This window comes from Schistocerca serialis, chromosome 12 (assembly GCF_023864345.2).
Source record: "Schistocerca serialis cubense isolate TAMUIC-IGC-003099 chromosome 12, iqSchSeri2.2, whole genome shotgun sequence".
Lineage (NCBI taxonomy): Eukaryota > Metazoa > Arthropoda > Insecta > Orthoptera > Acrididae > Schistocerca > Schistocerca serialis.
Window position 1 is genome coordinate 163,057,165 of NC_064649.1, and position 13,741 is coordinate 163,070,905.

A 13,741-nucleotide genomic window follows, 5' to 3' on the forward strand; every position below is an offset into this window, starting at 1 on the left:
ACAGCTATTGTTCAGTCCATGTTCATGACAGTTTGGACACAGCGTGATTGTCTGCAAAAAGTATTTAGTTTTCATTAAACTACAACCAAAACTGAAAGTTACGTAATTGTTAATTTGATCTCTGTACGAAGCGATGTTTAGCTGCCCTCCTAAACACGGTTTGTCTTGAAGAAGTTTACTTCCTGAAGCATCGATGCATGTTACCTCTGAGGATACCTTAAAAATATAATTAATGGAGTGTGTGTTAGCTGTGAGACAGGGGCTGAAATGTTGCAGGATACTGGTCATGGTAGATCTCCACTGCAAGAGGATAACATACCAACAGGAACAGAGGTTGAGAACAGAGACAAAGGAAGTATTCCTGACAATAATGACTACCGCACGACTGATTTAGATGAGTCACCTCGTCTGTTAAAAAGACAGAACTGAAGTGTACAAGTGCTTAGAACAACGAGCGCAAAGAATGCGGCAATGTTCAGATTGCTGCTTTCCAACAGTGGAAAAGGGCTGTAGTGTGAGAGTCCCAGTTCCCGACTTCGATAGAGGAAGAGGAGACAGGTCGACCTCGGGTGTCATCTTCGAGAGAACAGCCAATGACTTCTACCAAATTGGGATGAGAGATGGTGTGCTGAGACAATTATACAAAAAGTAATAAATTGTTTGTTTCTAAATAATTATGAAAGGGAGGATACGATATGCCACTGCGGCTACAACTACAAAATTTTGTTTTGTGTCCCTGGTCAGTATTTGCCCACTGAGAATAATCTCAGAGGAGGAAGTCCCAGCTGAAAAACTGTTGCCCTGAGAACAGTTGCGACATCTCAGTCGATGGAAAGCAGCCGTGGATTCTTCAAATGCAACTACCAGCAAAACTGTCAGACTCTGAGATGTTGTGTTGTGCAATTCAAAGTGCCGTGGTGCACGTCCTTGCTGCAATAATAAGACTACATTTTCAAACTACAGGCGATAAACACAATTTTCGAAGTATGACTCTTTTTTTTTTTTTTTTTTTTTTTTTTTTTTTTTTTTTTTTTTTTTTTTTTTGTTTACAAAATGGGCCAGTGAAGGAGCACCATCACCAGTGATGGTATACTTTCAGTTCAGGAAGTTTTTGATACCATTCTAATTTTTATAATCTTGTATATTTAGGTTGGTTGCATTTAATCCTTCATCTCATTGCTTCACTCCATTTTGGCCTGATGCAGCAACAAGGGTTCACTGTTCCAGAAATAGAAAAGTCTCTGCTGTGAATGTTTATTAGTAACTACACATTTCACAGAGTTAGCACATTTTCAGATTGTATATGCAATTTCCCCTGCTCAGAGTATCACCTGAAGATGCACTAACTGTGCGAAATGTGTCACTATTAATCACTTGCAGCATAGATGGTTAGCTATTTTGAGAGTATTCCTTAACATTTTAATCAATACTTAACACCAATTAATTTAATGACATACAGATGCAAGATCACAAAACTGTAGAATCTGAAATTTCTTGTATAAATATTTCTGTTCACTCAGATCAGTAATTTCAAATTCAGGAACACAAAATTCCCTCATGTAATGCAATTTTTGTATAAAATATATATAGAATTATAAAAGTGTCTGGCAAACACAGTAAAATATCAGTCAATTAGTCAAAATGTAAATATGTGGGTTATTAGTAACTTATAGCACGATTTTAAAGAGAATTCTTTGTGCGAAGTGTATAAAGCTTTAGCACGGAACCTTCTGTGAATGACGGCAATCAAAATATTAGGTTAGTGCACACATATTGCACATTCATATTCCGATCACTACGAGTTTATTTATCGATTGTTATTTTTTATTTGTAGTTCACTGTTGATATTTCAGTTTACATATCGCCATTTGGACACAGTGAGTGGAGCTGTGGACACTAGAAAATAGAGTGCCGAGTGGAAATGTCGGAACATTTCCAATATATTCTTTTGTTTGAGTTCAGTAGTGGGGTGACAGCAATGGAGGCAGCTGGGATAATACCATTGGACAGAGTACAGCAAGAAAATGGCTTTCTTGTTTAAGGAGGATTGTTTTAACATTTGTGATTTCCACATTCAGCAAGACCTTCGGAGTTTGATGAAGATTGTTTAAACACATTAATCCGCAATGATTCACATTTTTGTACTCGAGAACTGGCATATTTGATGAACTGTGATCATTCCAACGTCACACGAAATTTGCATCCAACGGGTAGGAACAAACGATGGGTGTACGGGTAGTGTAGGGGTACTGCATGCTCTAACCCAAAATCACAGAAATCAGCAGCTAGCCACGTATGCATCTCTGCGAGGTGTAGTCACCACTGCTGACATTTATTGTACACAACCTAGACATCTTGCAGATGCAATTCCAGAACAATGACCAGGAAGACTGCACAAAGTGACGCTATTCGACAAATATGCCCCCTATGTTCTGCTAGACCGACGAACACCCATCTCATCCACCTGATCTCGCATCCTCAGATTTTCACTTTCCCGCTCTCCGTCAAACGACTTTCGAGGAACATCCTTTCTGGACGAAAATGCACTCTGAACATGTCTCATTGAGTTCTTTGTGTCTAAACCGTGTAGATTTCTACAGCTGTGGAATTGAAAAGTTACCCCAGCGTTACCAGACTGTTGTAAATAGTGAAGAAAAATATACAGGGTGTCCCCCCCCCCCCATTTATCTGATGACCACCTGCCCAGGATAATGGAGGCTGGCCTGCTGGTTTCTTTTTTTTTGGGGGGGGGGGGGGGGGAGGGGTTTAGCCTGAAGGCCAGACTGGCATATGCGCCTTGTCGGCCAGTGTCATTCAAACAGTGAAACGGGCATCACGAGTGTAACAGTGAAGTGTGCAAATGCAATAATGGCAAGAGCGAATTTTTCAGTTCCGCAAAAAGTGTTTATTTACGGTTTGTACGTGTGTACAGAGTCGGTTCGTACTGTTTGGATATTATTCGAACAGAAGTTTCCAGGTGTCCGAGTTCCCAATTGTTATGCAGTTCACAAGTTAGTGAATAAATTTTGTGAAATCGGAAGTGTTCAAAACGAGAAGTGTAAACGACGAGATACAGTTCTCACAGAAGCTCATCTCGATGATATTTCATACCGCCTGAAAAATTCCTCTAAAAAGTCTCTTTAAGACGTCTTTCGCAGAACAGACAAATATCGTGCGCTTCTGTACTAAGTTGCTCGGGCTAACGGTCTATAAAGTATCAGTGATCCTGTGCACACAGTTAGGTTTTGTGAAAGGGTTGTAAAACGAGTGTATGATAGTGAAATGGATCCTTACCTCATTCTGTTTCCAGACGAGGATCGGTTCCATTTACGCGGGGATGTAATTCCCAAAACTGTTGACATTGGAGTGCAGACAGACCTGTTGTGCTTCACGAGGAACCCATTCGTGATCAGAAAATAGGGGTTTGGTGCGCAGTTATTGGTGACAGAATAATAGGCCCAATTGTTTTTAATGACACAGTTACAAGTGAAAGATATGTGCAAAACATTTTGCAACCGTTTTTTAATGAACTGAGTGAAAGAGAATGAAGATTTGCATTTCTTCAACAGGATTCGGCAAGGACCCAGAAGCCCAGTATTTCTCTGCACGCAATTCACGATGTCTTTGACAGAAGAGTGATTAGTAACAATATCTGGACTACTATAAATCCCGATTTTACTAAGTGCAATTTTTATTTGTGGGGTTCACTAGAGGACAAAGTGTACACAACAAATTCTCACACGATAGAGGAACTCGAGGATAAATTCCGTGAATCAGTTCATTCAATATCTCAGAGAGAATTACACTCTGTGATTAATAAATTCTGGAGCAGCCGTCAGAAATGAGTGGAAAATAAGGTAAGGCAGTTTCAGCATCTCCCCATGTGACACGGGTGAGTACAAAATTTATTTGCTTTTATTTTAAGTGTAGTCATGCCATACCACAGCAGTGGACAGGCGACACGGCAGCTGATCGCCGGGCAACACAGCACACGCTGCCCAGTATCTACTACGCCACACAGGCAGTCGTCAGATAAATGGAACCTGGTATTACTGATGACTGAAGTCTCCGTTGAGTGTTCCTGTTATGTTTATTAAACTTATGAAATGTGCTATGCAGTCGTGCATCAACTCAATAGTTCAGTACTATAGCTGGACTTTTCAGATTTCTAAAATAATTGTGCAAAACCAATATCTTACAACACTTTTTCCAACAAGCTGTTGTTGTTGTTGTTGTTGTTGTTTTTGTTGTTGTTGTCTTCAGTTCTGAGACTGGTTTGATGCAGCTCTCCATGCTACCCTATCCTGTGCAAGTTTCTTCATCTCCCAGTAACTACTGCAGCCTACATCCTTCTGAATCTGCTTAGTGTATTCATCTCTTGGTCTCCCTCTACGATTTTTACCCTCCACACTGCCCTCTAGTACTAAATTGGTGATCCCTTGATGCCTCAGAACATGTGTCCTACCAGGTGATCCCTTCTTCTTGTCAAGTTGTGCCACAAACTCCTTTTCTCCCCAATTCCATTCAATACCTCCTCATTTGTTATGTTATCTACCCATCTAATCTTCAGCATTCTTCTGCAGCACCACATTTCGAAAGCTTCTATTCTCTTCTTGTCTAAACTATTTATCGTCGATGTTTCACTTCTATACATGGCTTCACTCCATACAAATACTTACAGAAACGACTTCCTGACACGATGTTAACAAATTTCTCTTCTTCAGAAATGCTTTCCTTGCCATTGCCAGTCTACATTTTATATCCTCTCTACTTCGACCATCATCAGTTATTTTGCTCCCCAAATAGCAAAACTCCTTCACTACTTTAAGTGTCTCATTTGCTAATCTAATTCCCTCGGCATCACCCGACTTAATTCGACTACATTCCATTATCCTCGTTTTGCTTTTGTTGATGTTCATCTTATACCCTCCTTTCAAGACACTGTCCATTCCGTTCAACTGCTCTTCCAAGTCCTTTGCTGTCTCTGACAGAATTAGAATGTCATCGGCGAACCTCAAAGTTTTTATTTCTTCTCCATGGATTTTAATTCCTACTCCGAATTTTTCTTTTGTTTCCTTTACTGCTTGCTCAATATACAGATTGAATAGCATCGGGGAGAGGCTACAACCCTGTCTCACTCCCTTCCCAACCACTGCTTCCCTTTCATGTCCTTCGACTCTTATATCTGCCATCTGCTTTCTGTACAAATTGTAAATAGCCTTTCGCTCCCTGTATTTTACCCCTGCCACCTTCAGAATTTAAAAGAGAGTATTCCAGTCAACATTGTCAAACACTTTCTCTAACTCTACAAATGCTAGAAATGTAGGTTTGCCTTTCCTTAATCTTTCTTCTAAGATAAGTCATAGGGTCAGTATTGCCTCACGTGTTCCAACATTTCTGCGGAATCCAAACTGATCTTCCCCGAGGTCAGCTTCTACCAGTTTTTCCATTCGTCTGTAAAGAATTCGCATTAGTATTTTGCAGCTGGGACTTATTAAACTGATAGTTCGGTAATTTTCACATCTGTCAACACTTGCTTTCTTTGGGATTGGAATTATTATATTCTTCTTGAAGTCTGAGGGAATTTCGCCTGTCTCATACATCTTGCTCACCAGGTGGTAGAGTTTTGTCAGGAATGGCTCTCTCAAAGCCGTCAGTAGTTCTGATGGAATATTGTCTATTCCCGGGACCTTGTTTCGACTCAGGTCTTCAGTGCTCTGTCAAACTCTTCACGCAGTATCATATCTCCCATTTCATCTTCATCTACATCCTCTTCCATTTCCATAATATTGTCCGCAAGTACATCGCCCTTGTATAGACCCTCTATATACTTCTTCCACCTTTCTGCTTTCCCCTCTTTGCTTCGAACTGGGTTTCCATCTGAGCTCTTGATATTCATACAAGTGGCTCTCTTTTCTCCAAAGGTCTCTTTAATTTTCCTGTTGGCAGTATTTATCTTACCCCTCGTGAGATAAGCCTCTACCTCCTTACATTTGTCCTCTAGCCATCCCTGCTTAGCCATTTTGCACTTCCTGTCGATCTCATTTTTGAGACGTTTGTATTCCTTTTTGCCTACTTCATTTACTGCATTTTTGTATTTTCTCCTTTCATCAATTAAATTCAGTATCTCTTCTGTTGCCAAAGGATTTCTACTAGCCCTCGTTTTTTTTACCTACTTGATCCTCTGCTGCCTTCACTATTTCATCCCTCAAAGCTACCCATTCTTCTTCTACTGTATTTCTTTCCGCCATTCCTGTCAATTGTTCCCTTACGCTCTCCCTGAAACTCTGTACAACGTCTGGTTCTTTCAGTTTATCCAGGTCCCATCTCCTTAAATTCCCACCGTTTTGCAGTTTCTAACAAGCTAATATCCAATAAAACAAACTGTTTCAAAGATTTTCCTCATCACACTTAAACTCACTTGTGAATATGTAATTTTTTGATTACAATTTTACAAAAGTGTTAATATTAATAATAATGTAAGACAATTTGCTGATTGTAATTTTTTTTATGCAGAGGCTGGTGCAAGGGCAAGGAAGTTAGTAGGATAGAAATTGTGAATGGACAGCCGTAGATACTTGTTTTTCCGTTGAGAAATTGTTGGTTTGACAGAGTTCGAAACAAAAATGTACCATTCTTCAACCAGTTTATACAAAATTTGGATGCCATATTGAAAGTTGTGTGAATACATACCTGAGCAGAAAGTTAGTGTTCTATTCCAGTTTCAATACAATCTGGATCTGTCAACAATGATAGTTAACAAGCCAATTTTATCACATAAGTGTTTATCAGTATTTTTGTACTCCTCTTGTCATAAATAAGGTGCAAAACAGGACTACATTCTTTAATTCAGTACACTGTTTCTGTTACATAAGTGACTATATAAAGGAGGAAAGAGAGAGAGAGAGAGAGAGAGAGAGAGAGAGAGAGCGTGGGTGGGTGTGAACGAGAGAGAAAGAGAGGTAACAAATCAACGGTCCTTTAACCAAAATTTCATGTTATCAATGGCTACATTTCAGAGAGTTTGATGAAAATTGTCTCTGTTTTAATGTGGGTGCTAATAACCTAATTTCTTGAGTGCCCAAAATCAGCAAATAATGAATCAGTAATATTGTAAAATGCATATCTTTATTTGCTTTCATAAAAAAACTGGCACATTGTATTAAAATTTACTTAGAAAACTGTACATATTTAAGTTACTCTGTGGTCAACACCTTTAAACTTCAACTTTATTTTAAAAAAATATACAACACTTGAGTATCTCAGTGTGAATAGTGTGCCGTTTCTGTTCTCGTGATAACACTGACATCTTTAGATAACACACACACACACACACACACACACACACACACACACACACACACACACGCGTGCGCACACACACACACACACACACACACACACACACACACACACACACTCTTGCTTGCGTAAGAGCAGGAGCAGAAACAAATTTAAAAGCCAACCAGGTTACATAGTTTCATTGCAATAGTAGACCCTGCTTACATGAAAGAATGGTGGGAATAAAATCTTAAGACATCTATGTAACAGGATAACATATACAACCCTGGCCTTTCCACTTTATTTGTTACCAAGTAGTTTCTTACGAATTTAATATAATATTCATTTTCAAAACACATATAAATTCACAGTTATCCACATTAAAAGGTATTAATGTAATTAACTAAATCATAGAAGAACACTGAATATTTTGTCAATATCTCTCTATTTTTAAATTGCCAAGGACTTACCTTCGGAGGAAAATAGTTCTGATAAACTAATTTTGCATCAGTTTGCTGTATGAATAACTTGTATTTTACTCCCAGGTGTGTCATTAAATAATAATAATAATAATAATAATAATAATAAACTGAATGAGGAATATCAAAACCAAATTGAAAAGCACATATAGTATTTTTAACTAATTTGACATACACATTTAGCTTAAGGATTTCTGGCTTTATGCTGAAATAAAATTACACTTAAGTCACTAATCAGGTATAACAATCTCTTCAAACATTAAATCTAACGTAAACAAACTGCAATGCTGCATGCATTTCAGAATTATTTTTATAATCGTTTACCAGTTAGGAAAAATATATTGCATTTTTAAATTACATCAACTGTATTGTCTCATTAGTGCTAGTGGCAGCAATTTTTAATGCAAAATTTGAGCATATGCTCCAAAGTTTATTTGGCTGCAACATACTTTGTACCAAGAATTAATAACCACAATTCAGTGAGGAGCATTTGCAATAGCCTAGTATTTTGGCTACAGTTTATTGTTCTCGCAGTACAAGCCCTATTTCACTGTCAATGAAATGTTTATAATGTTCTATATTAAATAGTTCACATTCATATCAATTTATAAACAACAGAAGGAGATGCACAAAGCACATTGTATCAATCTTATGGTTTAGGAGTGGATGTCAAATTTTAACACCGATAAGTGTAAGTACGAATGTTTCCGATCATTGATCACGATGTAACTTTTCCTACCAGCACAAATACGGGTGCATCGGTCATGTCTTTAGTAAATGTACATTTCATATTTGTTCCCACTCTGTGCAGTCTTAAGAGCACTGCGATCAAAAGCAAAAGATGTGTGTCAAAAGCAATGTTTCAGCACAATTCACTCATTATCTCTCGTAATATTCGAGGCATATTTTCAGCACCTCACGTTGCTACAAACTTGGTCACACTATGTCCTCGTATTAACTGGTTACACGGGACAAACGGAGCTGCATCACTGTATCATCTGCAAAAACCTGTTCTCTTCCAGCAACGAAGTGAGTGACGAAGTGAGGTCATTGACGACCATGTTGGAGGTGGGTGGTGCAGGCTTGGCCGTTTCCTCCGGCACTACTGGGCCACCCTGTGGTGGCGCGGCAGGGGACGGGACGAGCTGCGTCGTACTCGAGACGACCCCGGCGTCTCCACCGCCCCCACCCCGGCCACCCCCGCCCCACGTCTGGCACTGCTGCACGTACTCGAGTGTACGCTGGTACGCCTCATGGCGCATACCGCGGTACCCGGGGCTGGGTGCCCCCGGCGACGACTGGCTGATGTCGCGGCACTGGATCTCGCAGGGGGGTGCCGGAGGCTGGGGTGCGGGTGAAGCGTAGGACGACGGCGCACAGCCGGCCGACCGGACAGAGCTCGGGGCGGGTGGGAATGCCGGACTCCGATGATGCTGCTGCTGCAGGAGGAGAAACAGCTCGTGAGAACCAAATCGATGGTGAGAAAACACAAAAAACATTACCTCGAGCTCACCACCTCGAGCTACGGAGTTGAAATATTACCCTCTTAGATCTCCACTTTTAATGAAGAACCTGATACACTCAACAGTATAACCCTGTTTTTACATTCCAGAATTTCACGTGTGTTTTTTTCAGTGCCAACAGAAGTCTCTATTTTCTCAATACAATGTTTTCTCATTACTTTCAATTATGTGTTAAAAGACTTCCCACATTTTGAGTTTCTTTTGATGTTATCACAACCTTTAAGATTGATTTTCACACAGATTTCTGGAAAAAGTGGATCATATTCCCACTCAAAGCCTGCCTTCAGACAAAGCGGAAAACGCGAGCTACACACAAAGTTAGTGAGCGTATAACACAGAGTTAGTGCAGTAAGTAAGATTTTCACTGACAGAATGTCGGTTCACGGCCACCTGTATTCCAGGTCCACAGTGTTTCGAATGGTGGGAAAGTATTCTGAGTCACTGCCTCAGTGACAATCTGGTGACAAGAGACTCTAGTAATCAGCATCTTTCCGCTCACTGTATTGTGTTATAACAGATTTAATTTAGTTTGACAGTCATTTATACAAATAAATATCACTTTTAAAAACATCTGTCTCTATAATGGGCTTTCACAAATTGTTACTTCTGAGTGAAATACACGAATCCGTGCGAGGCATGCAGTCTTAGGTCAGTACGACCCAATGCTCCGTAACGTGATGGCAGTTTCCACCTTCTGAACCAAATCACCTCCTTGTCAGCAACAAGCTGTAGATTTCGTGTCTATTGCTCTCTGTTTACAAACACTGCCAACTTTAATATTTGAACCCACATCTGTTGCAAGTTTTATCTATTGCAATTTTATAATGATTCTCAATAATAAGTCTCACATTAGACCACAGATATATTTTTAATGTGTTTTATTTACACCATTGGACATAACTGGGATGAAGAGGGAAACCGGTGCAAATGTTTGTGTGTGTCAGCTCTCACCCAACCACTGGCTTTGTAATTATCACGAAGGCAGTGGCCGAGTGAGTGCTGACACAAACAAAAGCGCATTTAGTTTTTCATTCTGATCTTGTCCGACGGTGTAAATGAAACACAGAGGGAAAAGTACTTCGTGAAACCACATTAAAAAGATATTCGTGTTCTAATGCACAATTTATGATTGATAATCATTATAAAATAAAGGTAATCAAAACTTTTAATACAATATTTGTTAAAACACTCAAGTTGGCAGTCTTCATAACAGAGAACAATAGCCACGACATCTACTGCTTGTCATGTTTCCTATAATATTTTAAACTTTCCAGCATTTTACACATATCTCGGTCAGTCAGCTGAAAAGTGTAAAATGTGGGTTTTCTTGTACTTAGAACTCATAGTTAGTATTGGCAATAATATACAAGTCACACACCAACTACAGGAGACAGCGAGCAGCGAGCATTTAAAAGTAGACTAAACTGTCAGACAGGGTCCTTCTTCAGATTTAGAAATGCGTGCAAATACACGCACTCATGTACACACACGCTCAGCACCGTAACTAAATCATCTAAAATCACATCCATTTCAGATGTTAGCACAGTTCTGCTTGTTTGATTATTTAATGTATTCCTAACATACTGCTGGTGGAACAGTACAGTCGCAGTTTATTTGTTTTGCCTACCGGCTATGGGTTTCAGTAGACAGTACCACCCTCAGGCCATCCCCTGGCCACAGTCATCATGCTCGCTTCCCAAATATTTGTGTGTCAACTGAATCTAATAAATCTAGCAAGCACGTTTCCGAATTGATTCGATGGCTTACTTTAATCTGGACTACTGGAGATCCCAAACACTAGAGTGACGCTGATCAATGGGTTCTCCAAGTGTTCTATATGTGACCTCCATTGCAGATGAGCTTCACTTTCCTTAAATTCTCCCAATAAACCGAAGTCAACAATTCGCCTTTCCTACAACTGGCCGTACATCCTCATTCCACGTCACGCCACTTTGCAACGTTACGACTAGATATTTAACAGACCACTAATGCACGACTAATATTATATTTAAACACTACAGGTTGGCCTTTTTTACTCGTCTGCATTAACTTAAATTATTCTACATTTAGAACAACTCGCCTTCCGTCACACCCGACAGAAATTCTGGGCACGCTAATGCGTATTACCCTGCATCCACTTGATGACAACGGTTTTCAGTGCACTACAGCGTCATCGGCAGACAGTCACAGATTGTTGCTCAGCCTATCTGTCACTTTCTTTGTGTATCCAGAGTGAGTCAGGAGGAAAGGCACAGGCTTCGAGGGATAGTAGTATTAGTGATTCCGAACAAAAAATTTCATACGGACATACAGCCATTCCGAACAGTTTGCGAGATAGAAGACATTTAATGTACACTGTTACTTATTTTATCTCTTATTCTAACATTGTCATTATTTGCAACGTACCACAGTAGTATAGAGGAAATTGAGAAGAACAATTGATACAGGACACAAGTAGTCTACCAAATCGGAAAACTACTTCAAACTGGCCTACGAAAACTGCCTGAGCGCAGAGTGTGAGATTTTCGATATTCTCTCGTTCTCATCGTGAAAACTATTGGCTCTAGAGAAAAAATGAATAAGACTTTTTTGTACATACTTAATGTAGTTTAATTTTTCACTGTTATACGTTTTCCCTGCAGGGTGTACATTTTGCGTTATTCGAGAAAAACACACAAAAGTGACATTATTTGTCATATCTCGGAAACCGTTCAGAATAGGGCATACGTCTGTACCATTCTCTTTTTTGTGCAGGATCTTTAATACAGTCATCCCTCACATCACCTACCTCTCCTTCTGACACCCCGTACTGAGAACGAGAATAGTCCTATTGCATTTCCCTGACGGTGCCTTCTCCTTTGCCAAACAGTCACCGTCAGAGTTCTAATAATTAAAAAGTCAAACCAGTGTTTCCTCAGCTCCCCTACGGTTTCCTCAGCTCCCCTACAACACGGCCGTAGGAGACACTGTGAGCAGGAGGGAGAGCATAGTGTACCTGGGCGAGGCTCCTCTGTTGGAACTGGAGTGGGGCCGCGCCCTGCTGCGAGTAGCCGGACCAGCTGTCGGACGACTGCTGCACCTGCGGCACCAGCTGCGGTGGCGGGTGGTGGGCCTGCCTGCAGCTGCCGCAGCACGGCGGCTGCGGCTGCGGCTGTGGCGGTTGGTGGGAGTGCGGGTGGTGCTGCGGCGGTGGCGGTGCACCGTACTGCTGCCGGTACGAGCAAGGCACGTGGGTTCCTCCGTACTGAGGGTGGGGGTGGTACTGGGAGGCGGAACCCGCGGCTCCGTAGCTGCCGCAGGGGGCGGGGCCGGAGGCGGGCGGGGCCGCGGCGGTCGGCGGCACCCGCAGGGGCTGCGCCGCCCCCTGCTGCCACGCGCCGGGGCCCGGACCCGCGGGGGCGGCCGCGCCTGCGGCCGGGCTGGCCGGCGGCTGCTGGTCGAGTCCGCCCCCGCTCTGATTCACCTGCGACTGCAGAAAGTGTCGTCGTATTAAGGAGAGGAATCTTTCCGGTGCTCGCAACTATTTTTTACCGTGTCAGGTCTTTTGAGACTAGAAACGGTAAGAGGAAGAATTTTTGCCTTTGTATAGACCGCTTATGACAACAAAACATGCTTCTAATGAGGGCAATTACAAGCCAAAACCTGTAATCTGAACATTTTGTTACGAAGATACCTCTACGACAAGTGCGCAGTGTGACTTGCGAGTGACATTGTGTGAATCCTTAGGCACAGGACGAGAGACATTGTACTGAAGTGACCCATATCCTTCATACTAAATGACCTGATCCACATTTTGTCACACAATGCCTATATTAATACAATGATTTGTTTATATCCTAAAACAAAGATGCCTCGACTGACATCTCTGCCCAAACTCTTTGCCTTTACATATGTCTGCTTGTGTCTGTATATGTGCAGATGGATATGTGTGTGTGTGTGTGCGCGAGTGTATAACTGTCCTTTTTTCCCCCTAAGGTAAGTCTTTCCGCTCCCGGGATTGGAATGACTCCTTACCCTCTCCCTTAAAACCCACATCCTTTCGTCTTTCCCTCTCCTTCCCTCTTTCCTGATGAAGCAACCGTCGGTTGCGAAAGCTTGAATTTTGTGTGTGTGTGTGTGTGTGTGTGTGTGTGTGTGTGTGTGTGTGTGTGTGTGTGTGTCTATCAACACACCAACACTTTCGTTTGGTAAGTTACATCATCTTTGTTTTTAGATATATTTTTCCCACGTGGAATGTTTCCCTCTATTATATTCAATGATTTGTTTATTTATTTATGTTTTTTACTCATAAATTTGAAGCCAATGTCTCCAACATACTGATTTATCTGATATGGAAGAATTTAAGTGATCAGTCATGTAAATACTAGTGTTTTTTCCATTTACACATAACCTGTGAGGATGTCATATACCAGGCAAAATCACATAATGTTACAATACTATAAGCAATATTTCATTAAC

General features: G+C 41.0%; 1 protein-coding gene across 1 annotated transcript in view; it reads right to left on the reverse strand.

Annotated features, from left to right (window-relative positions):
* Positions 1 to 7,110: 7,110 nt before the first annotated feature.
* Positions 7,111 to 13,741, reverse strand: part of LOC126428019 (transcriptional activator cubitus interruptus) — a gene marked incomplete at its 5' end in the record, with an annotated part of 197,882 nt that continues 191,251 nt past the window's right edge. The window contains 2 exons of the mRNA XM_050089899.1: positions 7,111 to 9,199; positions 12,279 to 12,752. Coding sequence (XP_049945856.1) covers positions 8,747 to 9,199; positions 12,279 to 12,752 — 927 coding nt within the window. The remainder of the gene's footprint in view (positions 9,200 to 12,278; positions 12,753 to 13,741) is intronic.